The following is a 27,653-nucleotide window of genomic DNA, read 5'->3' on the forward strand; positions in this document are numbered from 1 at the left end:
CGCACCACCACCGCCAGAGACACTACATTGTACTATGAGGGACCCAGTAGCAATGCCGTCAACCAAAAGCGAGCACACCCACCTCTTCAGACAAACAGCAGTCTCACGGGTGCTTGCGCCAAGTCGCGATACCACGGCCCCGTGTGGGGAGTTTGGCCATTTAGGGAGGTGTAAACATGTCGTATGCTGTACAATCAGCTGCAGCAAATTAGACATTAGAAAAGTAATTCACAGGCAAGAGCCTTTCATAGGAAAGCTAGGTGTCGGCCGGGCAAGGTGGGGCAAAAGATTTCGAAATCCAGTTGTGGTTCATTTTAATGAATGTTAGATCGTCAACATTTTGGGTAGCCAGACGAGTCCTTTTTTCGGTTAATATTGAACCTGCAGCACTGAATACTCTTTCTGATAGGACACTTGCTGCCGGGCAAGCAAGCTCCTGCAATGCATATTCTGCCAATTCTGGCCAGGTGTCTAATTTGGAGGCCCAGTAATCAAATGGGAATGACGGTTGAGGGAGAACATCGATAAGGGATGAAAAATAGTTAGTAACCATACTGGACAAATGTTGTCTCCTGTCACTTTCAATTGATGCAGCAGTACCTGTCCTGTCTGTGGTCATAGCAAAATCACTCCACAACCTGGTCAGAAAACCCCTCTGTCCAACGCCACTTCTGATGTGTGCACCCCTAACACTCCTAGTCTGCTGCCCCCTGGAGCTCGTGTGAGAACGATCACGTGCGCTGTGTGCTGGGAATGCCTGAAGCAAACGGTCAACAAGAGTTGATTGTTTGGTTGCTAATATTAGTTCCAAGTTCTCATGTGGCATAATATTTTGCAATTTGCCTTTATAGCGTGGATCAAGGAGGCAGGCCAACCAGTAATCGTCATCGTTCATCATTTTCGTAATGCGTGTGTCCCTTTTTAGGATACGTAAGGCATAATCCGCCATGTGGGCCAAAGTTCCAGTTGTCAAATCTCCGGTTGTGATTGGTTGAGGGGCAGTTGCAGGCAAATCTACGTCACTTGTGTCCCTCAAAAAACCAGAACCCGGCCGTGACACGCAACCAATTTCCTGTGCCCCCGGGAAAGGTTCGGCATTAAAAATATACTCATCCCCATCATCCTCCTCGTCCTCCACCTCCTCTTCGCCCGCTACCTCGTCCTGTACACTGCCCTGACCAGACAATGGCTGACTGTCATCAAGGCTTTCCTCTTCCTCTGGTGCAGACGCCTGCTCCTTTATGTGCGTCAAACTTTGCATCAGCAGACGCATTAGGGGGATGAAATATATACATGTATGGGGGCACCACAGATATATAGTTTTGGGATCCAACCTAGGCCTTAGAATATGAAGATACAAAGAAAAAAGAAAGCAGCAAAGGCCATCAAGAAAATGGGGATCACCAAACAGCAGGAATGTATACAAAAAATCACATTATTTTATTAAGGTATAACACAGGAAAACAATTTAAAAACATTTAAAAACAGTACATGCCCAGAATAGGGCCACATGCCTGAAAACAAAATACAAGGGGAACAATATATGAATAGGTGTACACCTGGTCCCAAGAATCCTATGTGGACAGCATATTGATGAGCAAATATGGTATGAAAAACACCCACATGGGCATAGTGGGAACCATAGATGGAAGCGTGGTGCTATAGAAGTATATATATAAATACATGCAAACCCAGCAAGTCACAAAAGGACGAATGATAGAACCTCAAAGATAGTAACAATAGAAGGTATGCCGGCAGTATTTAAAAGCACAACAATATATACATAGGTAGAACCCACAAACATATATATATGCATCAATAAATAAATAGTCCTATTTCCAAGATGGTACACATGGACCAAGATTCAACCATCATTATTATCACACAGCTTACGCAAGCTGACATGAACACCGAGTCTATCACTCTAAGTGATCAAGCTGCCCATATACAGACCAGGCGAAAAAGTGGCACACCAAACAATCCCCCATAGACAAAAAGGATCAAATAGTCCTCAGATAACCACAAGCATGTAACAAAGTGAGTTTTCACTTTGGTGTGCCACTTTTTCGCCTGGTCTGTATATGGGCAGCTTGATCACTTAGAGTGATAGACTCGGTGTTCATGTCAGCTTGCGTAAGCTGTGTGATAATAATGATGGTTGAATCTTGGTCCATGTGTACCATCTTGGAAATAGGACTATTTATTTATTGATGCATATATATATGTTTTTGGGTTCTACCTATGTATATATTGTTGTGCTTTTAAATACTGCCGGCATACCTTCTATTGTTACTATCTTTGAGGTTCTATCATTCGTCCTTTTGTGACTTGCTGGGTTTGCATGTATTTATATATATACTTCTATAGCACCACGCTTCCATCTATGGTTCCCACTATGCCCATGTGGGTGTTTTTCATACCATATTTGCTCATCAATATGCTGTCCACATAGGATTCTTGGGACCAGGTGTACACCTATTCATATATTGTTCCCCTTGTATTTTGTTTTCAGGCATGTGGCCCTATTCTGGGCATGTACTGTTTTTAAATGTTTTTAAATTGTTTTCCTGTGTTATACCTTAATAAAATAATGTGATTTTTTGTATACATTCCTGCTGTTTGGTGATCCCCATTTTCTTGATGGCCTTTGCTGCTTTCTTTTTTCTTTGCATTAGGGGGATGCTCATGCTTATTACGGCGTTGTCTGCACTAACCAGCCGTGTGCATTCCTCAAAACACTGAAGGACTTGACACATGTCTTGTATCTTAGACCACTGCACACCTGACAACTCCATGTCTGCCATCCTACTGCCTGCCCGTGTATCCTCCCACAAATAAATAACAGCACGCCTCTGTTCGCACAGTCTCTGAAGCATGTGCAGTGTTGAGTTCCACCTTGTTGCAACGTCTATGATTAGGCGATGCTGGGGAAGGTTCAAAGACCGCTGATAGGTCTGCATACGGCTGGCGTGTACAGGCGAACGTCGGATATGTGAGCAAAGTGCACGCACTTTGAGGAGCAGGTCGGAGAACCCAGGATAAGTTTTCAATAAGCACTGCACCACCAGGTTTAAGGTGTGAGCCAGGCAAGGAATGTGTTTCAGTTGGGAAAGGGAGATGGCAGCCATGAAATTCCTTCCGTTATCACTCACTACCTTGCCTGCCTCAAGATCTACTGTGCCCAGCCACGACTGCGTTTCTTGTTGCAAGAACTCGGACAGAACTTCCGCGGTGTGTCTGTTGTCGCCCAAGCACTTCATAGCCAATACAGCCTGCTGACGCTTGGCAGTAGCTGGCCCATAATGGGACAACTGGTGTGCAACAGTGTCATCTGCCGATGGAGTGGTTGGCAGACTGCGTTCTGTGGAAGAGCTGTAGCTTCTGCAGGAGGACGAGGAGGAGGAGGAGGAGGGGGTGCGAACGCCTACAGCCAACTGTTTCCTAGACCGTGGGCTAGGCACAACTGTCCCTAAATTGATGTCGCCTGTGGACCCTGCATCCACCACATTCACCCAGTGTGCCGTGATGGACACATAACGTCCCTGGCCATGCCTACTGGTCCATGCATCTGTAGTCAGGTGCACCTTTGTACTCACAGATTGCCTGAGTGCATGGACGATGCGCTGTTTAACATGCTGGTGCAGGGCTGGGATGGCTTTTCTGGAAAAAAAGTGTCGACTGGGTAGCTCGTATCGTGGTTCAGCGTACTCCATCAGGGCTTTGAAAGCTTCGCTTTCAACTAACCGGTAGGGCATCATCTCTAACGAGATTAGTCTAGCTATGTGGGCGTTAAAACCCTGTGTACGCGGATGCGAGGATAAGTACTTCCTTTTTCTAACCAGAGTCTCATGTAGGGTGAGCTGGACTGGAGAGCTGGAGATCGTGGAACTTTCGGGTGTGCCGGTGTACATGGCAGACTGAGAGACGGTTGGAGACGGTATTGTTTCCGCCGGTGCCCTAGATGCAATATTTCCTCCTACAAAACTGGTGGTTCCCTGACCCTGACTGCTTTTGGCTGGCAAAGAAACCTGCACAGATACTGCCGGTGGTGCAGAAAATGGTGGCCTTACAGTGACAGAAGGGATGTTGCGTTGCTGACTAGCTTCATTGGCCGAGGGTGCTACAACCTTGAGGGACGTTTGGTAGTTAGTCCAGGCTTGAAAATGCATGGTGGTTAAGTGTCTATGCATGCAACTAGTATTTAGACTTTTCAGATTCTGACCTCTGCTTAAGCTAGTTGAACATTTTTGACAGATGACTTTGCGCTGATCAGTTGGATGTTGTTTAAAAAAATGCCAGACTGCACTCTTCCTAGACTCGGATCCCTTTTCAGGGATTGCAGACTGAGCTTTAACCGGATGGCAACGCTGTGCTCCAACAGGTTTTGGCTTTGACACGCGTTTTGGGCCAGATACGGGCCCGGCAGATGGAACCTGTTGCGATGTTGATGCCTGCTGCGGCCCCTCCTCCACCTCCGCTTCTGAACTACTGCCGCCTGCACCCTGTTCCCCCAATGGCTGCCAATCGGGGTCAATAACTGGGTCATCTATTACCTCCTCTTCGAGCTCGTGTGCAACTTCGTCTGTGTCACTGTGTCGGTCGGTGGTATAGCGTTCGTGGCGGGGCAACATAGTCTCATCAGGGTCTGATTGTGGATCTGTACCCTGAGAGGGCAATGTGGTGGTCTGAGTCAAAGGAGCAGCATAGTACTCTGGCTGTGGCTGTGCATCAGTGCACTCCATGTCAGAATATACTTGTAATGGGCATGGCCTGTTAAATGTTTCACTTTCTAAGCCAGGGACGGTATGTGTAAAGAGCTCCATGGAGTGACCCGTTGTGTCGCCTGCTGCATCCTTCTCTCTTGTTGTAGTTTTTGCTGAGGAGGACAAGGAAGCGACTTGTCCCTGACCGTGAACATCCACAAGCGACGCGCTGCTTTTACATTTACCAGTTTCGGAAGAGGAGGCAAAAGAGCTAGAGGCTGAGTCTGCAATGTAAGCCAAAACTTGCTGTTGCTGCTCCGCCTTTAAAAGCGGTTTTCCTACTCCCAGAAAAGAGAGCGTTCGAGGCCTTGTGTAGCCTGACGACGAAACTGGCTCCACAGCTCCAGACTTAGGTGGAATATTTTTATCCCCACGACCACCTGATGCTCCACTACCACTACCATCATTACCAGCTGACAATGAACGCCCACGACGACCTCTTGCACCAGACTTCCTCATTGTTTTAAAATCTTAACCAAAGTAACTTTATTTGTTGCTGTCAAACAACTTACACGGTGAGCTATAACTTCAGTATGATTTCAATATCCCTTAACAGGTTGGTGAGACCACAAGGAAAATCAGGCACAATGTTACACACTCTGTTTTCTGTGGCACAAAATCACAGAGATGACACACACGCAGGACTGTCACTCAAGCACTAATGTCAATATTAATCTCCCACCTAATTTATTTTATTTTTTTTCTCAGGGAGACTTTAGAAACCAAATAATATTAAAAAAAAAAAAAAAAAAAAAGGCTTTCTATGGCCCACAATTAGAGAGAGAGAGGTGGCACACCCAGGAGTCAAGACTGGCGCACAAGCTGAAAGGGCAATATTACTCTCCCACTGTTTTTTTATGTTTTTTTTTTTTTTTTCAGGGAGACTTTAGAAACCAAATAATATTAAAAAAACCAAAAAAAAAATAGCCTTTCTATGGCCCACTGAATGAGAGAGAGAGGTGGCACACCCAGGAGTCAAGACTGGCACACAAGCTGAAAGGGCAATATTACTCTCCCACTGTTTTTTTATGTTTTTTTTTTTTTTTTCAGGGAGACTTTAGAAACCAAATAATATTAAAAAAACCAAAAAAAAAAATAGCCTTTCTATGGCCCACTGAATGAGAGAGAGAGGTGGCACACCCAGGAGTCAAGACTGGCACACAAGCTGAAAGGGCAATATTACTCTCCCACTGTTTTTTTATGTATTTTTTGTTTTTTAAGGGAGACTTTAGAAACCCAATAATATTTTAAAAAAAAAAAAAAAAAAAAAAGGCTTTCTATGGCCCACTGAATGAGAGAGAGAGGTGGCACACCTAGGAATCAAGACTGGCACACAAGCTGAAAGGGCAATATTACTCTCCCACTGTTTTTTTATGTATTTTTTGTTTTTTAAGGGAGACTTTAGAAACCCAATAATATTTTAAAAAAAAAATAAATAGGCTTTCTATAGCCCACTGAATGAGAGGGAGAGAGGTGGCACACCCAGGAGTCAAGACTGGCACACAAGCTGAAAGGGCAATATTACTCTCCCACTGTTTTTTTATTTATTTTTTTTTTTTTCAGGGAGACTTTAGAAACCAAATAATAAGAAAAAAAATAAATAAATAAATAGGCTTTCTATAGCCCACTGAATGAGAGATAGCACACACAGCAGTGGCACACAAGCCCTGACTGAGGCCAATATTTTTCTCCCACTGATTGATGTAGTGTTTTTGTGTTGAGGTAGATTTTAGAACACAAATCAAGGAAAAAAAAAAAAATGCTTTCTATGGCCCACTGAATGAGAGAGAGGTGGCACACCCAGGAGTCAAGACTGGCACACAAGCTGAAAGGGCAATATTACTCTCCCACTGTTTTTTTATGTATTTTTTGTTTTTTAAGGGAGACTTTAGAAACCCAATAATATTTAAAAAAAAAAAATAAATAGGCTTTCTATGGCCCACTGAATGAGAGGGAGAGAGGTGGCACACCCAGGAGTCAAGACTGGCACACAAGCTGAAAGGGCAATATTACTCTCCCACTGTTTTTTTACGTATTTTTTGTTTTTTAAGGGAGACTTTAGAAACCCAATAATATTTTAAAAAAAAAATAAATAGGCTTTCTATGGCCCACTGAATGAGAGGGAGAGAGGTGGCACACCCAGGAGTCAAGACTGGCACACAAGCTGAAAGGGCAATATTACTCTCCCACTGTTTTATTTTTTTTTTTGTTTTTTAAGGGAGACTTTAGAAACCCAATAATATTTAAAAAAAAAAATAAATAGGCTTTCTATGGCCCACTGAATGAGAGGGAGAGAGGTGGCACACCCAGGAGTCAAGACTGGCACACAAGCTGAAAGGGCAATATTACTCTCCCACTGTTTTTTTATGTATTTTTTGTTTTTTAAGGGAGACTTTAGAAACCCAATAATATTAAAAAAAAAAAATAAATAGGCTTTCTATGGCCCACTGAATGAGAGGGAGAGAGGTGGCACACCCAGGAGTCAAGACTGGCACACAAGCTGAAAGGGCAATATTACTCTCCCACTGTTTTTTTATGTATTTTTTGTTTTTTAAGGGAGACTTTAGAAACCAAATAATATTAAAAAAAAAAAAAAAATAAATAGGCTTGCTATAGCCCACTGAATGAGAGATAGCACACACAGCAGTGACACACAAGCCCTGACTGAGGCCAATATTTTTCTCCCACTGATTGATGTAGTGTTTTTGTGTTGAGGTAGAATTTAGAACACAAATCACGGAAAAAATAAATAGGCTTTCTATGGCCCACTCAGTGAGAGATGGCACACACAGGGATGGCACTGTAGCAGAAATGCCAATCTTAATCTCCCACAAAAAAAACAAAAAAAAAACAGGGACTGTCCTACAATTACTATCTCCCTGCAGTAATCTAAGCCAGGTATGGCAGGCAGCAATAGGAGTGGACTGATGCACAAATTAAATAAAAAGTGTGGACAAACAAAAAAGATAGCTGTGCAGAAAGGAAGGAACAAGAGGATATGTGCTTTGAAAAAAGCAGTTGGTTTGCACAGTGGCGTACACACAGCAATACATAGTCCATGAGCCAAGAACCAAATTTGACGATATCGGTACCAAGCGGAGTGACTAATTCTCTTTGGTATTTTTAGGTAGATGCATGTCTGTAGTTTATTTTTTGATATGATAGCCCTTACATATACGTAGCTTATTAACCCCTTCAGCCCTAGGCCTATTTGTACCCAAGTGCCTAAGCCAATCTGACCTGTGCCACTTCATGGGCTAATAACTTTGGAACGCTTTCACCTATCCAAGCCATTCTGAGATTGTTTTCTCGTGACATATTGTACTTCACGTCAGTGCTAAATGGGAGTCAATATATTTTACCTTTCTATATAAAAAAATGCTAAATATTCGGAAATTTTGGAAAAATCGGCAATTTTTTAACTTTGAAATTCTCTGCTTTTTACAAAAATACTGATACCCCCCATAATAGTTATTAATTTACACTCCCCACATGTTTACTTCATATTGGCATCATTTTGAAAATGAAACCTTATTGTTTTACGACGTAATAGGGCTTATAGTTTTATGCGCAATTTTTCACATTTACAGCAAAACCCACTTTTCAAAGGACCAAGTCACTTCTGAAGTCACTTTAAGGGGCTTACGTAACAGAAACCACCCATAAATTACCCCATTTTGCAAACTACACCCCTCAAGCTGTTCAAAACTCATTTTTAAAAACTGTTAACCCTTTAGGTGTTCCACAGGAATTTTAGCAGAATGAAGGCGAAATTTCAAAATTTCATTTTTTTTCCAGATATTACATTGTAATCCAATTTTACCTGCAACCTAGCAAGGGTTAACGGCAAACCCAAACTTGGTTACCCTAATTCTGCAGTTTATAGAAACACCCCACATGTACTCGTAAACTAAAGTATGGGCACACAGCACAGCTCAACACGGAAGGAGCGCTATGTGGTTTTTGGGTGGCGGATTCACTGGAAGAAATCTAGGGGGCCATGTCACATTTGAAGGCTGCCTGAGGTACCCCCACAGTGGAAACCCCAAAAAGTGACCCTATTTTGGAAACTACACCCCCAAGGAATCTTTTAGGGGGTATAGTGACCACTTTGACCCAACCAGTGTTTCACAGTAGTTGGAAACACTTGGTTGAGAAAATGGAAAAAGTGCATTTTTTACATGAAGGTGTCATTTTAGGCTCATTTTTTTATTTTTAAGAGGTGTACCAGCAAAAAATGCACCCCACTATTTGTTCACCAATCTCTCCCGAACACAACAACACCCGATATGTTGTCGTACACTGCAGTATTGGGGAACGGCAGGCCTCGGAAGGGAAGGAGCGCCAAATGACTTTTGGAGTGCAAATTTTACTGGAAGAAATCTAGGGGGCTATGTCACATTTGAAGACACCCTGAGGTGCCCCAACACACGCACACACACTGACACATACACGTTCTGTGCTGAACAGGACTCTACCAAGGAGGTCCAGGATTCAAAAACCAAAAACCATATCTGGCTTCTGGCTAGAATGTCAGACCATGAGGATCAGACCACCAGCAGTTGGACTGGGTTCAACATAAAAATCCGCAGCGACATTGTAGTGGCCCAGGACACTGTAAGCTACCTGCCCACTATCAATGCTCCTGCAACAGCCATGTCCACTGTGAATGAAGTCTTGGAGCAAACACATGCCATCATGCAGACCCTGAAGCTTAACAGAATTGTGTGTGTGTTTGATCAAGCACTCTATGCCAAAGCTGCCGAGGTTATCTGGAAACAGGAGAAGTTCAAGAACATTATAATTAGAATGGGTGTCTTCCACACAATCTGTAATCTCCTCTCTATCATAGGGAACAGATTTCAGGATGCAGGCCTTAGAGATCTGTGTGTTGAATCCGGTGTAATCGCTGAAGGATCAGTGTCTGGAGTGATGGACGGCCGGAGGTACAACAGAGCAGTGAGACTACACAAGCTGGTCTATGAAGCACTTATGAGGCTTGCATGGAAAAACTTCCTTCCATGGCTAGAAGAAAACCATGCAAGGGACCTTCACCATCTGGATGAAACACTGAAGAACATCACAAACTTTCGCATCAGTGTGTCGCAGGGATCCTTCGAAAAGCTCTTGGATAATGAATCTTGCACACTTACCCTGAAGCTCTTTCAAGTTTATCTTGAGACCCTCAGAAATGAACAACTCTCAGCATTCTGGATGTCATACTTGGACATGGTCGAGACCATGCTGGCCCTGGTTCGAGCTTCAAGAGAAGGCAACTGGATGCTTCACCTAGGAGCAATCCGACAGATGATACCATGGTGTTTTGCCTATGACAAGGTCAACTATGCCCGATACCTAACCTATTACTATGCCACAATGTCTCGGCTGCCCATAGAACACCCAGAGGTCCATGAATACTTCATGCAAGGTGGCTTTTCGGTCCAGATCGGTAGCAAGAACCCTTTTGGACGAATTCCTGTGGACCAGACCATTGAAGAGACAATCAACAAAGACACCCAGACACCAGGGGGCACAAAAGGCTTCAGCCTCAAAGTTGGAGCTGTTTCCAGGTTCTACCTGACATCAGAGTACCGCAGTATGTACTTGAGGCAGCTGAGGGCCCTGGTAGGCCAACAATATACTGACTTCAGCCATTCAGACCTACAGGTGTCTAGGATTAGAAGAGATGAAGCCGATGTCCAATCTTTCGTTCAACTGCTGGAGACAGGTTGGGTGAACCCCTTCAACAAAGAGCATAATGGTGAACTTATCAGTTTGTCAACAGCGACTGTAGCACCACCAGATGTAGCCAAAGACCTTCAAGGGGCATACAGTATAGGAGAGGATGCATATCAAACATTCAAGGATGAGCGTTTGGGTACCGATAAGCCAACTACATTGTTTCATGACAAGATGACGAAGAACAAACTTAAAACGTTCTCTAACATCCAAATGAAGACACGCAGACAAGGTCTTGGCAAGGAGGTAATTTTGAAGGCTGACAGAAACCTATTTGGCCAGATGATACTTGTAGCTGAGAACAGAAAGCTACAAATGAGTGATGTCTTGACTCATCCCCTGGGTCCATTGCCATGGGCACTTGCCAATGGTGATGGGTCTATCCGCAAGACCAACAAGGCTGCCCTCGCAAGGGAGTTGGAGAGGAATGCTCGTCCTGCAGAAGTGATCCCCGAGCCCTCTGCAACCATCATTGATGGGATGAGCCTGGTTCAGAAACTGAAGGGAAACAATGCAACATTTGGCCAGCTAGCAGGCACAGCAATGAGTCGCGCTATCCATGAGGGTGCTAAGAGCAAGCGCATTGATATTGTCTTTGACGTCTACAAGGAGACATCCATCAAAGATACAGAAAGAGTCAACAGATATGAAGGCACAGGGATCCATTTCAAGAACATTCAACATGGGCACAACATCCAGCAGTGGAAAAAGCTTCTAAGTAGTTCCTCCAACAAGGCAAGTCTCATAAAGTTTCTGGTAGAAGAATGGAAGGCGAAACACCACAGGGAGAAGCTTGAGGAGAAGGAGCTGTATGTCACATGTGAGCAGCTCTGCTTTAAGATCACCAAAGAACAGTGGGAAGAGGCTGCTGACCTTAAGTCAAATCAAGAAGAAGCAGACACACGCCTCCTTCTCCATGCTCTTCATGCAGCAGAATCTGGTTACAAGTCGGTCATCATCACTTCGGAGGATACTGATGTCATGGTCCTGTGTCTGGGCATGTGCCACAAAATCCCATCCCACCTGTTCCAGAAATGCGGTACACAGAACCGGACAAGATTCCTGGATATCACCACTCTGAGCCGAACATTGGGAGGCAGCGTATGTGATTCATTGATTGGTATGCATGCATTTACAGGCTGTGACACCGTCAGTGCATTCGCTGGCCGTGGGAAGATGACGACACTCAAGCAGTTGAAGATGAACAAGACATACCAGGATGCCTTTCAGGAAGTTGGTCGTTCATGGGAAGTGTCTACCGAACTTTTTGAGAAGTTACAGGAAATCACCTGCCACATGTACCTGCCAACTACCCAAACAACTGAGGTAAACAGGCTCCGTTATCAGCTGTTCTGTGCCAGACGTGGAGTGGTAGAGTCAAGTCAACTCCCTCCTTGCCAGGACTGCCTTTTCATGCATGCACTGCGTGCAAACTACCAGGCTGCGATCTGGAGGAGAAGTCTGCAGAGCCAGCCATGGGTTGCAAACCCAACAGACTGCGGTTGGATGATAGATAACGACGGAAAGCTTGTTGTCAAGTGGATGCAAGGGGCACCAGCACCAGAAGCTATTATACAGCTACTGTCCTGCAAGTGTGTGCGGTCATGTGAACTTCCTCAGTGTACTTGCCTCAGCAATGGCCTGAAGTGCACAGACATGTGCAGATTACAGACATGCCAGAACAAGGGTACTGAAGACGAGCCAGTAGAACAACAGTCAGATTCAGAGTCCGATGTTGAAGATATTATGGAGTAACATATATATATATATATATATATATATATATATATATATATATATATATATATATATATATATATATATATGCACATGACATGTTCAGTGTGTATTTACATAACTTGGATTAAATTTTGTTACAAATACTACATCTAGTCACTCCGGGTGGTACCGATATCGTCATATTTGGTTCTTGGCTCATGCTAAAATTCCTGTGGAACACCTAAAGGGTTAACAGTTTTTAAAAATGAGTTTTGAACAGCTTGAGGGGTGTAGTTTGCAAAATGGGGTAATTTATGGGTGGTTTCTGTTATGTAAGCCCCTTAAAGTGACTTCAGAAGTGACTTGGTCCTTTGAAAAGTGGGTTTTGCTGTAAATGTGAAAAATTGCGCATAAAACTATAAGCCCTATTACGTCGTAAAACAATAAGGTTTCATTTTCAAAATGATGCCAATATGAAGTAAACATGTGGGGAGTGTAAATTAATAACTATTATGGGGGGTATCAGTATTTTTGTAAAAAGCAGAGAATTTCAAAGTTAAAAAATTGCCGATTTTTCCAAAATTTCCGAATATTTAGCATTTTTTTATATAGAAAGGTAAAATATATTGACTCCCATTTAGCACTGACGTGAAGTACAATATGTCACGAGAAAACAATCTCAGAATGGCTTGGATAGGTGAAAGCGTTCCAAAGTTATTAGCCCATGAAGTGGCACAGGTCAGATTGGCTTAGGCACTTGGGTACAAATAGGCCTAGGGCTGAAGGGGTTAATAAGCTACGTATATGTAAGGGCTATCATATCAAAAAATAAACTACAGACATGCATCTACCTAAAAATACCAAAGAAAATTAGTCACTCCGGGTGGTACCGATATCTGGCCCGGCTCATGGACTAACAGCTATCACGGAGCCTTCTAGGGCAGCCCAATGAGCTACAGCGCTGAGGGGAAAAAAAAAAAAAAATAGCTTCCACAGTCCCTGCACACCGAAGGTGGTGTTGGACAGTGCAAATCGCTGCAGCACAAGCGGTTTGGTGGTTAGTGGACCCTGCCTAACGCTCTCCCTGCTTCTGACGAAGCGGCAGCAACCTGTCCCTAAGCTCAGATCAGCAGCAGTAAGATGGCGGTCGGCGGGAACGCCCCTTTATAGCCCCTGTGACGCCGCAGACAGCAAGCCAATCACTGCAATGCCCTTCTCTAAGATGGTGGGGACCAGGATCTATGTCATCACGCTGCCCACACTCTGCGTTCACCTTCATTGGCTGAGAAATGGCGCTTTTCGTGTCATTGAAACGCGACTTTGGCGCGAAAGTCGCGTACCGCATGGCCGACAAGCACAGGGGTCGGATCGGGTTTCATGAGACGCCGACTTAGCCAAAAGTCGGCGACTTTTGAAAATAATCGACCCGTTTCGCTCAACCCTAGTAGTGAGTGATAACGGAAGGAATTTCATGGCTGCCATCTCCCTTTCCCAACTGAAACACATTCCTTGCCTGGCTCACACCTTAAACCTGGTGGTGCAGTGCTTATTGAAAACTTATCCTGGGTTCTCCGACCTGCTCCTCAAAGTGCGTGGACTTTGCTCACATATCCGACGTTCGCCTGTACACTCCAGCCGTATGTAGACCTATCAGCGGTCTTTGAACCTTCCCCAGCATCGCCTAATCATAGACGTTGCAACAAGGTGGAACTCAACACTGCACATGCTTCAGAGACTGTGCCAACAGAGGCGGGCTGTTATGTTTTTGTGGGAGGATACACATACACGGGCAGGCAGTAGGATGGCAGACATGGAGTTGTCAGGTGTGCAGTGGTCGAAGATACAAGACATGTGTCAAGTCCTTCAGTGTTTTGAGGAATGCACACGGCTGGTTAGTGCAGACAACGCCATAATAAGCATGAGCATCCCCCTAATGCGTCTGCTGATGCAAAGTTTGACGCACATAAAGGATCAGGCGTCTGCACCAGAGGAAGAAAGAGGAAAGCCTTGATGACAGTCAGCCATTGTCTGGTCAGGGCAGTGTACAGGACGAGGTAGCGGGCGAAGAGGAGGTGGAGGATGAGGAGGATGATGGGGATGAGTATATTTATAATGCGGAAGCTTTCCCGGGGGTACTGGAAATTGGTTGCGTGGCAAGGCCGGGTTCTGGTTTTTTGAGGGACACAAGTGACGTAGATTTGCCTGAAACTGCCCCTCAACCAATCACAACCGGAGATTTGACAACTGGAACTTTGGCCCACATGGCGGATTATGCCTTACGTATCCTAAAATGGGACACACGCATTACGAAAATGATGAACGATGACGATTACTGGTTGGCCTGCCTCCTCGATCCACGCTATAAAGGCAAATTGCAAAATATTATGCCACATGAGAACTTGGAACTAATATTAGCAACCAAACAATCAACTCTTGTTGACCGTTTGCTTCAGGCATTCCCAGCACACAGCGCACGTGATCGTTCTCACACGAGCTCCAGGGGGCAGCAGACTAGGAGTGTTAGGGGTGCACACATCAGAAGTGGCGTTGGACAGAGGGGTTTTCTGACCAGGTTGTGGAGTGATTTTGCTATGACCGCAGACAGGACAGGTACTGCTGCATCAATTGAAAGTGACAGGCGACAACATTTGTCAAGTATGGTTACTAACTATTTTTCATCCCTTATCGATGTTATCCCTCAACCGTCATTCCCATTTGATTACTGGGCATCAAAATTAGACACCTGGCCAGAATTGGCAGAATATGCATTGCAGGAGCTTGCTTGCCCGGCAGCAAGTGTCCTATCAGAAAGAGTATTCAGTGCTGTAGGTTCAATATTAACCGAAAAAAGGACTCGTCTGGCTACCCAAAATGTTGACGATCTAACATTCATTAAAATGAACCACAGCTGGATTTCGAAATCTTTTGCCCCACCTTGCCCGGCCGACACCTAGCTTTCCTATGAAAAGCTCTTGCCTGTGGACTACTGTGAATTACTTTTCTAATGTCTAATTTTCTGCAGCTGATTGTCCAGCATACGACATGTTTACACCTCCCTAAATGGCCAAACTCCCCACACGGGGCCGTGGTATCGCGACTTGGCGCAAGCACCCGTGAGACTGCTGTTTGTCTGAAGAGGTGGGTGTGCTTGCTTTTGGTCGACGGCATTGCTACTGGGTCCCTCATAGTACAATAAAGTGTCTCTGGCGGTGGTGGTGCGCACCCAACGTCAGACACACTGTTGTAACATGAGGGGCCCTGGGCCTGTACCGCCGGCCACAAGAGAGTTCACCCACCCCCAGGTCAAACATTGCTCTACCACTTCCACAGTTATCTCTCACACTTCCACCAATGTTTAGTCTATGCGCTGACATCCTTCCATACCTGCCACTGACAATACCATTGTGTTGACATGTATGATGGTACTTAACATAGTCAGGGGCAGTGTCCTATATTTACCACAGTAAATACTTTGCGCTAAATTAGTAGGTCTGAAACAACGCAGAGGATCCCACCCCTGAACCTAATGATTGCACCCTTTAGTGTTTTTGTTTTGTTTTAATGCGAGACATTCACATTTAATTGTTGTTTTTGACTACTAACTGGCAGACACTCATTACAATCAGCCTCCGTTGACCAGACCACTGCTGCCCGTGTACCCCTGGAACCAATTATAAAGTGCCTACAGCCAGCCCATTTTATTGTGTTAGGCCTTCGAAGCCTGTCTGCGGTCCCTCCTTCCACTAGGCCTCCACTGACCAGACCACTGCTGCCCGTGTACCCCTGGAAACAATTATAAAGTGCCTACAGCCAGCCCATTTTATTGTGTTAGGCCTTCGAAGCCTGTCTGCAGTCCCTCCTTCCACTAGGCCTCCACTGACCAGACCACTGCTGCCCGTGTACCCCTGGAAACAATTATAAAGTGCCTACAGCCAGCCCATTTTATAATGTTAGGCCTTCGAAGCCTGTCTGTGGTCCCTCCTTCCACTAGGCCTCCACTGACCAGACCACTGCTGCCCGTGTACCCCTGGAAACAATTATAAAGTGCCTACAGCCAGCCCATTTTATTGTGTTAGGCCTTCGAAGCCTGTCTGCAGTCCCTCCTTCCACTAGGCCTCCACTGACCAGACCACTGCTGCCCGTGTACCCCTGGAAACAATTATAAAGTGCCTACAGCCAGCCCATTTTATAATGTTAGGCCTTCGAAGCCTGTCTGTGGTCCCTCCTTCCACTAGGCCTCCACTGACCAGACCACTGCTGCCCGTGTACCCCTGGAACCAATTATAAAGTGCCTACAGCCAGCCCATTTTATAATGTTAGGCCTTCGAAGCCTGTCTGCGGTCCCTCCTTCCACTAGGCCTCCACTGACCAGACCACTGCTGCCCGTGTACCCCTGGAACCAATTATAAAGTGCCTACAGCCAGCCCATTTTATTGTGTTAGGCCTTCGAAGCCTGTCTGCGGTCCCTCCTTCCACTAGGCCTCCACTGACCAGACCACTGCTGCCCGTGTACCCCTGGAACCAATTATAAAGTGCCTACAGCCAGCCCATTTTATTGTGTTAGGCCTTCGAAGCCTGTCTGCGGTCCCTCCTTCCACTAGGCCTCCACTGACCACACCACTGCTGCCCGTGTACCCCTGGAACCAATTATAAAGTGCCTACAGCCAGCCCATTTTATTGTGTTAGGCCTTCGAAGCCTGTCTGCGGTCCCTCCTTCCACTAGGCCTCCACTGACCAGACCACTGCTGCCCGTGTACCCCTGGAACCAATTATAAAGTGCCTACAGCCAGCCCATTTTATTGTGTTAGGCCTTCGAAGCCTGTCTGCGGTCCCTCCTTCCACTAGGCCTCCACTGACCAGACCACTGCTGCCCGTGTACCCCTGGAACCAATTATAAAGTGCCTACAGCCAGCCCATTTTATTGTGTTAGGCCTTCGAAGCCTGTCTGCGGTCCCTCCTTCCACTAGGCCTCCACTGACCAGACCACTGCTGCCCGTGTACCCCTGGAAACAATTATAAAGTGCCTACAGCCAGCCCATTTTATTATGTTAGGCCTTCGAAGCCTGTCTGCGGTCCCTCCTTCCACTAGGCCTCCACTGACCAGACCACTGCTGCCCGTGTACCCCTGGAACCAATTATAAAGTGCCTACAGCCAGCCCATTTTATTGTGTTAGGCCTTCGAAGCCTGTCTGCGGTCCCTCCTTCCACTAGGCCTCCACTGACCAGACCACTGCTGCCCGTGTACCCCTGGAAACAATTATAAAGTGCCTACAGCCAGCCCATTTTATTGCGTTAGGCCTTCGAAGCCTGTCTGCGGTCCCTCCTTCCACTAGGCCTCCACTGACCAGACCACTGCTGCCCGTGTACCCCTGGAAACAATTATAAAGTGCCTACAGCCAGCCCATTTTATTGTGTTAGGCCTTTGAAGCCTGTCTGCGGTCCCTCCTTCCACTAGGCCTCCACTGACCAGACCACTGCTGCCCGTGTACCACTGGAACCAATTATAAAGTGCCTACAGCCAGCTCATTTTATTGTGTTAGGCCTTCGAAGCCTGTCTGCGGTCCCTCCTTCCACTAGGCCTCCACTGACCAGACCACTGCTGCCCGTGTACCCCTGGAACCAATTATAAAGTGCCTACAGCCAGCCCATTTTATAATGTTAGGCCTTCGAAGCCTGTCTGCGGTCCCTCCTTCCACTAGGCCTCCACTGACCAGACCACTGCTGCCCGTGTACCCCTGGAACCAATTATAAAGTGCCTACAGCCAGCCCATTTTATTGTGTTAGGCCTTCGAAGCCTGTCTGCGGTCCCTCCTTCCACTAGGCCTCCACTGACCAGACCACTGCTGCCCGTGTACCCCTGGAAACAATTATAAAGTGCCTACAGCCAGCCCATTTTATTATGTTAGGCCTTCAAAGCCTGTCTGTGGTCCCTCCTTCCACTAGGCCTCCACTGACCAGACCACTGCTGCCCGTGTACCCCTGGAACCAATTATAAAGTGCCTACAGCCAGCCCATTTTATTGTGTTAGGCCTTCGAAGCCTGTCTGCGGTCCCTCCTTCCACTAGGCCTCCACTGACCAGACCACTGCTGCCCGTGTACCCCTGGAAACAATTATAAAGTGCCTACAGCCAGCCCATTTTATTGTGTTAGGCCTTCGAAGCCTGTCTGCGGTCCCTCCTTCCACTAGGCCTCCACTGACCAGACCACTGCTGCCCGTGTACCCCTGGAAACAATTATAAAGTGCCTACAGCCAGCCCATTTTATTGTGTTAGGCCTTCGAAGCCTGTCTGCGGTCCCTCCTTCCACTAGGCCTCCACTGACCAGACCACTGCTGCCCGTGTACCCCTGGAACCAATTATAAAGTGCCTACAGCCAGCCCATTTTATTGTGTTAGGCCTCCGAAGCCTGTCTGCGGTCCCTCCTTCCACTAGGCCTCCACTGACCAGACCACTGCTGCCCGTGTACCCCTGGAACCAATTATAAAGTGCCTACAGCCAGCCCATTTTATTGTGTTAGGCCTTCGAAGCCTGTCTGCGGTCCCTCCTTCCACTAGGCCTCCACTGACCAGACCACTGCTGCCCTGGAACCTAATTTACAGTGCATAGAGCCTATTTTTTTATTTTTTTTAATATTAATAAAGCCATGATGGACTACGCTGTACCACGCTATGAGCTACCCAGTTGACAATTCTTTTGCGAGAAAAGCCATCCCACCCCTCCACCAGCATGTTAAAGACCGCATTGTCCTTGCATTCTGTCAATCTGTGAGTCCAAAGGTACACCTGACAACAGACACATGGACCTGTAGGCATGGCCACGGAAGGTTACGTGTCCTTTGTGGCGCAATGGGTTAATGTATTGGATGCATGGTCCGCACAGGGGACAGCCTGCTAAGAATGTCTGCAGTCCCTAATTCAAGTTGTCCTCAACTGAATACAGCTGAGCTTCTACCTTCTGGCTCTGATTAACTGCTGTTTTTTAAAAAATTGGTGGTTCCGGCCTACTAACGGTGTCTGCCCCTGCCTGGTGTTGTCCTCAACTGAATAAAGCTGAGCTTCTACCTTCTGGCTCTGATTAACTGCTGTTTTTTAAAAAATTGGTGGTTCCGGCCTACTAACGGTGTCTGCCCCTGCCTGGTGTTGTCCTCAACTGAATAAAGCTGAGCTTCTACCTTCTGGCTTTCGGTCTATACTATCAGATATTAAACTGCATTTGGCCTACTAGTGTGCTTGGGCCCTTGAAACAGTGTCTGCTGCTCTTGGGTTTGCTACTCCACTGAACAAAGCAATGCCGCCAGTTTAGTCCTGTTACCAATTTTGAACTGCATTTAGCCTACTTTATTCTTTGGCCCTATATCTGTTTCCACTTCATCCTGCCCATTGCCCAGCCACTGCTAGATGAGTCTGCTGGTACATTGACCTAGACCACTACATTCCCCTTGCACTCTACACAGCCAGAATCTGACCCTGCTGAAAGTAAGGTTCCCCTTCCCGCATGTTATACCACCTTACACAGGGACAAAGAGGAAGGTGCAGATGAAAGTGCAGGTTCCTTCATCAGGTGGGGGGGGGGCATACTCGTTGGCGACGTCACTGGCACAGGGCCCCTCAGAGTACGCAAAAGTGTCCCTGCTGGTGGGAGGCGCCCCCGCCATGCAAACACACCGCCGTACTTTGAGGGGCCCTGTGCCAGTGCCAATGCGAACGAGTGGGCCCCCCCTGCTTGCTCAGGATCACAGCACTTGCAACGTTGAAATACTTACCTCTCCCTGCTCCACCGCCGTGACGTAGTCCGCGTTTCCTGGGCCCACGAAAAACTTGCGCCAGCCCTACTCCCCCCATAACTTTTGCCAAATGACCCCCAATTTCCAATGCCCAACTATTATTATAAAGTTAATTAAGATTGACAAGCTTCAGAAACAAGAATGGATGTTTTTGGCATTAAAATGGGCACTGTAGGTGTTTTCCTGGCCTCCACTCACTGCCGACTATGCTTCCCCATTGACTTGCATTGGGTTTCCGGTTTCGGTCGATCCCCGACTTTCAGCGATAATCGGCCGACTGCACTCGACTCGACTCTGGACAAAGTCGGGTTTCACAAAACCCGACTTGATCTTAAAAAAATGAAAGTCGCTCAACCCTAGTCCTGACCTTAAGATGGGAAATGGACTTAGAAGCTCCTGTGGTGACCTTGGGAAATGGAATACATCAGTCTACCTGCCTTGAAATGGCTACTGCTCCCAAGACAGTACGAGAGTAGCCATGGCCTGGATGCTAATGGGTACTATAGTTAGAGACTGTTTGAGAAACTGTGGCTGAAGGTAAGCTGTGGCCTGAAATGGAAGTCTTCTAAGACATGAGCCAGCAGTCAGTAACTGTGGCCTTCACCAGTAGACCTGAGCAAAGACACAGGGTGTGTCTCTAGAAGCAGTTGTGCCCTGCATAGGTAAGATAGTGGAAAGCATGCTGTAACAATTGCTTGAGCACTGAATATTCTAGCTGTGATTGCAAGTAATCTGATGTTAGAGTAAAAAAGAATGCTCCTATTACTCCACAACCACTAAGCTCTGCCTCAATTTTGAAGTCTAACCACCAAGCTTAGCTCCTCAATTCCTGTCCTGAACACTAAATGGTACTATAGCCGAAAACAGTTTGAGGGCCTGTGACGGGAGAAGTGATGTGGCCTGAACTGAGAGTCTCTATGACTTGAGACAGTGTTGAGAAAATTGGACCTGCACCAGAACTGGGCAAAGGGAGAGTGTGTGTCTCTGGAAGCAGTTAAGCCTTGCACAGGTAAGACAGTGCAAGGCATGTTCTCAGAGATACTTGGAACCACTGAGTAATTGGGATATGATTGTTAGTGGTCTCATATTCACATTACTCAGTCCCATTACTCCGCAATGTGTGGCTATTGCTAATACAGTATATAGAATTCCATCAATTAAAGATAACCTTTATTTTTCATAATTAAAAGTGAAAAATTACCACTGTAGTCCCCAAATTATCCAAATACATAATAAACCAAGGGGTTTAAATATCCACTATTGCGCCAAGTGAACTACAGGACAAGATAGGTCAGACAATGCGCTCTCAATAGCCCTACCTGCCCATGGAGGTTGGCACCCTAGATGCACTATGCAAGAATGTCGCCCACGATCACCATCGTCTAGCCCTTTATTAACTCATGATGAATCAACACATTCATTGACTCTGAATTTAGACAAATTTCTTTTTAGTTCAGTTTGGGTCATAACTATCAACAGTGATCCTGAAAATCAACTATTTAAAGAGCATCATAACTTTTATACTTTTTTAATATTTTGATGACACTTTACAGAGGGAGCCTGGGTCCTGAGACCCTCACCGATCGCCCCAAATATGGCAGATAAATGTGCAGCTTGTGAACCAGGAGTGCACAGCTCTTGTCCATGAGAGAACGCAAAACAGAGTACGGATATAATAGATTCTATTACTTCCTAATGCATCTTTACATTTGGCCATATATTAAATGCTATGGTAATGTCATCAATCCATTTTTTATTCTCTCATTGTTTTGATAAACGAACAAGAAGCTAACTTTGTAAATTACCACATAAAACCATGATAGCAGAACATGGTTGCACGTATCTCCAGCAACATGACAAGTCTACGGCTCTTCAAGAGGTTCTTGACTTTGAACAATCCCTATTTTACATTTCTGACCTTGAGAGCCACATTCAGCTGTGCAAGAGGGTTTCAAGCCACATCCATCTCCTGTCCCCCCCCCCCCACAGAAGTTGCAACTAAAACGCCCATTACGGGTATAATGATAACCAAAGCTTTTCCACACAAATCAATCTGAAGCAGTATACCAAGATCCAGGGATTCCCACAATATCCCCATTCAGCATTCTTCTATCACGCACTCCCAACACAGTCACATCCAGCTTCAAGCACCTCTTGTGACAGGTGTCATGCCACTGCCACTGCCGCTCCCCATGCCCTGTCATACTCACCTGTCTTCATCCCGTCGTTTCTCCTCTCCTGCTGCCTCTTCTCCTCAGCACTCGCTCCTGCTCTCTGCTGTCCGTCAGGCGTGCGCACACTCCAGGTTCTGCACTGCGCGTGCGCACGTCTAACTTTCCTGCTTGCGCTTCTTTCCGTCCTCTCTATCACCTAGGAGGACTTTTACCCGGAAGTGCTGCACTGCTCTGGTATGTTTACTGCTTCCGTCCGCCCCTCTGTGCCTGATGATCATTTGTGTTTGCAAGTGCTCTTGGACACACTCTTGTTCAGTGTACTCCTTGTACCCCTAATCCAGTTCTAATTCTTATTTCTTCCACCACCATACCTGTGTCTCTGCAGTCCAGTGTCTCAGCTATCCAGTGTCTCTGCAGTTCTCTCAAGTCCTGTATTTCCACAGTCCTGTGTCTCTGCAGTCCTCTCACCACTCCTCTGTCACTGCAGTCCCGCTTCTCAGCAAATCCGGTATCTCTGCACTCCTGTGTCTCCGCAGCTCTCTCGCCGGCCCTGTGTCTCAGCTGTTCCGTGCTTCGGCAGTCCTGTGTCCCAGTAGTCCTCTCACCTGCCCTGTGTCTCTACCGCTCTCACCTGTCTGGTTCCTCATCTCTGGTCCCACGTCTTCATTGGTCCCTGGTCCCCCAGCTTCGGAAGCGATAGTCCCTCACGGGCCTGCCCCTAACTCTCCCTGTATTGGGGGAGGTCCATCTGGTCAGCTCATCCATGAGGGGATTGTCGTCATGGTCCAGAGGGTCCATTTTTTGTTTTCTTCTATAGAATTGTCACAACCGGTAGTATCATTCTGTCTCCAGCATACCATACTTACATTATCTCTAAACCCCCAAGACCAATAGATGTGCACCCAGATGTGTTCTTCTCTGCAGGGCTACTCACAAAGTTCACCATTTTGAGATGTGCTCTTCATACCAGTTTACTAAATCTGGAGCTAATACACCAAACTGGCAGACAGCAGCGGGCTTCAATTCATGGGACCGCAAGCCACATGTGGCTCCCGAGCTACAGGTTGGGGACCCCTGTATTAGATGGTCCCTTGACAATAGTTTCATCAGAAAGTGTCTACCTGTCAGAAATTGGAGGAATAAGCTATTATTCCAGGGAAATCTGACAGTAAGTATTCAATCTCTCTCCCTCGCCACCACAGAGGAAATGAAGAGTTACACAGTGCCCATTCACATCAATGGTTAGTATATAATGCAGCAAAGGACAAGACCTCTAGACCTTTAATGCCCACCATGAATCCATTCATACCTGTCTCATTCAGCAACCATCCCCAATTCCTTTGCCCCAGCTAAATAATGTTGCGCCCTCCATGACTATACAGTAAGTACAGTATCCTACCTGCATCAGAGATTCATGGGGCTTTTCCAGGTCGAGCAGGTTAAGATTTCCAATAACCGGCAGAGGCATAGGTCCAGGGGGCATCTTTGCTGTGCTCTTCTTAATTCCATTTATCCAATAGATGAATAGTGCAATGAAAATTGCCAAAAAGTAGGCAATAAAAGCCATAACGAAGTACTGGTAAGAGTCCGTTCTGACTGTGCTCCTGTCCTTATATTTATACACAAGGGCTTATTTTTCCTCCATGTGTTAATTTTTACTAGAGCACAAATAAACTATAATTAACTGATTGGTCCATTGCCATTTACCTTGGGCAGACAGTCTTGGCTTGGCTGTTCTTGTTTTTATATACATAGAATTGTGCATTTCATCCAAATAAATGTTGGCCAAGTGTATTATAATGTGATGTGTACAGTGGGATAAAGGAATATGACTTGCAGTTTTTTATCTTATCCGTTCTGCAGCTGTACCAGCGCCAAGGTGTGAAGTTCACATACTAATGTTTGGGGACACGAATGAATCTATTTGCAGTTATAGCAGGATGAACTTTATATCTACTGTGCTGGAGTCTATTGCATTAGATTTTGTGTATTAAAGTTTTTATAAATTACCAATGTAATCAGCGAAACAGAATTTGGTGGGTAGAAGGTTGAAAAGATTTTCCAGTTTTAGAGATGTCTGACAATTACATCTATGGGAGCCTAGAAGTTGCGTCTCCAACATTGGTCTACATTGAAGAAAGAGAACCTCATTGAAAAAATTGGGCCAGGTTTTGCCACAAAGAACATGATCTACAGAATAAGCCCAGTACCTACAGCATTAGCTATATTTAATTCAGAAGGACCAATCAAGGTAATGCATGTTGTGAATAGTAATATATGTTTTTTCAATTGAATCTGGATAAAATTGTATTCCCAGCAGTGGCGTCGTAAATAAATTGAAAACCTTTTCTTGCTTTCCATCACCGATTGCAGCTGATCTCTAGAAGCTCAGCAGTGATGAGATTAGATTATTATTGAAGAACGTTTCGGTCGAAACAGTGGTTAAAATGAACCTGTCAGCAGGATTGGGCTCAATAACCTACAGACACCTACAATCAGTTTGGCGCCATTACACTAATTAAAATGATACCTTGGCTGATGAAATCTGTCTTGTGGTTGTTGTTTAATCTTTATTTGCAGTCTTCAGTTAATGAGATTCTGGTGGTTCTGGGCGGCCTGTGGGTGGGGCTGTGGGGGTCTTATGTGGTGCTCTTCTTAGATATAAATCCTTATAGGTTTATGACAGGTCACTGATGCTTAAGAACCTGCCCCGTACTTTACATACTGAATATACTATTGTTTGAAAAAAAAATTACATTCATTGGCACGGTGGCGGCGCCTGCACTGTAGCATGATACAATGTATAATGTGCATATATTCATTTTGTTTAAGCATTTTGCTTTGTTAAAAAAAATCATCTTAATCAAAATAGCGTCAGTGGCTGCGCCTGCGCAGTAACACCAAGAGGTTCTACTGCACAGACACCGCCGGCGCCACCATTTTGGCAGAGAAAAAAAAATATAGGCTCCATCAATGCGATAGATGCTAGTGCGCAGGCGCTGCCACTGGCGTCATTTCGATTAAGCCACTTTTTTACAGTAAAGTGGCGTCGGTGGTGGCGCCTATGCATTAGCATCTATTGCATTCCAATAGATGCTGCTGCACAGGCGATGCCAGCGACATCTTGATGGAGACTTTTTTTTTCTCTATCAAAATGGCAGCGGTTGCTGAATGCCCGCTCTCATTTTACCTTGGGCATATTATTACTAAGACAACACAGGGTGAGGGTAAAACAGTAAAACAGTGTTGCAATACTTTATTGATCCACAAAAACAGGCAAATAACACATAGAACAGTCCCAGCACAATACCCCAGATGGTTCACATTACAGAGTCTTATTATTCTGCTCACTCACCAGAAAAACAGCATCTGTGACTTCATAGCTTCCAGGTCCAACTACACCACCTTTGGCATGCACAGAGAGGAGGTAACAAAAAGCTTAGGAAGATGACAGTCCATCGGGGTACAAGGTCAGTTGACCAGAGGATCAAAACCTGGCTTCTCCGAACATCTCCATGGAGCCAGGTGACCAGTGGGTCCCATTCCCCACAACCCTAAATGTATCCATGGTTCAGCGATGGTCAATGGAGCTGAATTCTTCCTGCCTGGGCCATGATCTCTAAGCTGTCATCCTGTGGAATGTCAAATCTGTGTCCCTCGTGATGGAGCGATGATGTTCTGACTGCTGTCTTATAAAGTGCATCTGATTCTTTGGATGTCGGGATGTCTTGGCTGACTCTGTGTATGATTGTATATTTCTCACTTATATAGCTAAAATAGCTGCTATCCTTAAAGGCAGCATTCACAGGTAAAGGGGAAGAATTATGACAAGATCAACTCACATTCTTTAATTATTTAATTTATTTGCATAGTTTTTCTTCCTCTATTTTTCAAGTAAACAAACTGGCTGGCCTGGACAATGTGTAATCAACATATCAGCAAACATCATTGTTCAATGACCCTGTATTACTAGTCATCCAGTATAACAGCACAATATGTTACAACAAATTGTCAACTTACAAGTCAATATTACAGGTTTATACAAACAAAAGTCTGTGTTTTCTTGACCAACCAAAAAGAAACACATACTTTCAAAAGTCAACTTATAGATAACAGTCTATTCCTCCTGGCTTGCTGAAAATAGACGTCTGGCTAATAAAGATAAAATACTGTGTCATCACAAGGAGTTTAATCCACATCTTGAATCAACACTACTGCAACTCTAAGGGTATGTGCACATGCTGCTGACTTTGCTGCGGATCCGCAGCAGTTTTCCCAAAGTTTACAGTACCATGTAAATCTTTGGGAAAAAAAAAACGCTGTGCACATGCTGCGGAAACTTCCGCGCGGAAGCTCTACGGAAAAAAAGAAGTAGCATGTCACTTCTTTCTGCGGATTCCGCAGCGGTTTTCAACCTGCACCAATAGGAAAGTGCAGTTGAAAACCCGCAGAGGAATCCGCAGAAGAAACCGGGTGAAAATCCGCAGTGAAAACTGCAGTGGTTTTGCACTGCGGATTTTCCAAATCCGCTGCGGACAAATCCGCAGCAAAATCCGCAAAGTGTGCACATACCCTAAGGCCTACTCTAAATGATAGACTTGGAGAAAATTGCTAGACATGATAAACACTTTCCCCTTTCTAATGTCACCCCTTGGTTGGTCTATTTGGTTGAGCCAAAATTTTTATGCAAATTTGTCACTTTCATAGCTGACCTGCTTTTTTATAATCCTTGCCTCTAAACACATTTTTTAACTTGTCGAATGAAGCGCAAAAAAGTATTGCAAAAAACACATACATAGAAAAAGTGCTAAATAACCCGTCAAAGTGCTAGACCTTAGTGCTGAAGGTCTGTGCAGTGTTTCGGCTGGAACGGATATGGTTACTAATGCGAATCAAACTTGAACCTATCCGGAGAGTCAGGCAGTAATAGAGGCTGAGACTGTTAAGATGGTAAACCAGAGGATGGAAGTCAAGACAGAGGGTTTAAGTGGAGCTGAAAATAATTGGTCGATATACAACCTTGACTCTATTTGCTCACATTTTTGTGGAAAGATCGCAAATCTCCAGTGTGCAAAATTTTGCATTATAATCGACTATGTAGGCTTGTTGTAGCTGACGTAATTCTGTGGCCATTGATGCGATTTATTAGGATGGATATTTGGAATTTCCTCATAGTATATTTGTGAATATTAAATTATGATCTGTATATATATTTGTATTAAAGTGGTGGTGACTGATGGCTTGTTATATTATTTATCCTTTTATTATTTTTTATTATTATTATTATTTTTGTTATATATTTGCATTTATTCATTTGTATTTATTATTATTCATCATTTATTATTCAATGATCAATATTTTTCTATTATTCATATTGTTTATTTTGTTATTATTTATTTTTTAATTAACTATTTTTTTCATTTTCTAGAATTCTTTTATTTTTCTTTACCTATTTTTTGTGTATATAGACATGCAT

General features: G+C 45.1%; 1 protein-coding gene across 1 annotated transcript in view; it reads right to left on the bottom strand.

The window, feature by feature from the left end:
* Positions 1 to 23,973, bottom strand: part of LOC143785753 (cytochrome P450 2K4-like) — a 157,829-nt gene extending 133,856 nt beyond the window's left edge. The window contains exon 1 of the mRNA XM_077274845.1: positions 23,577 to 23,973. Within this exon, the coding sequence (XP_077130960.1) occupies positions 23,577 to 23,744 (168 nt within the window). The 5' untranslated portion in view covers positions 23,745 to 23,973. The remainder of the gene's footprint in view (positions 1 to 23,576) is intronic.
* Between the last annotated feature and the right edge of the window lie 3,680 nt (positions 23,974 to 27,653).

This window comes from Ranitomeya variabilis, chromosome 7 (genome assembly GCF_051348905.1).
Source record: "Ranitomeya variabilis isolate aRanVar5 chromosome 7, aRanVar5.hap1, whole genome shotgun sequence".
Lineage (NCBI taxonomy): Eukaryota > Metazoa > Chordata > Amphibia > Anura > Dendrobatidae > Ranitomeya > Ranitomeya variabilis.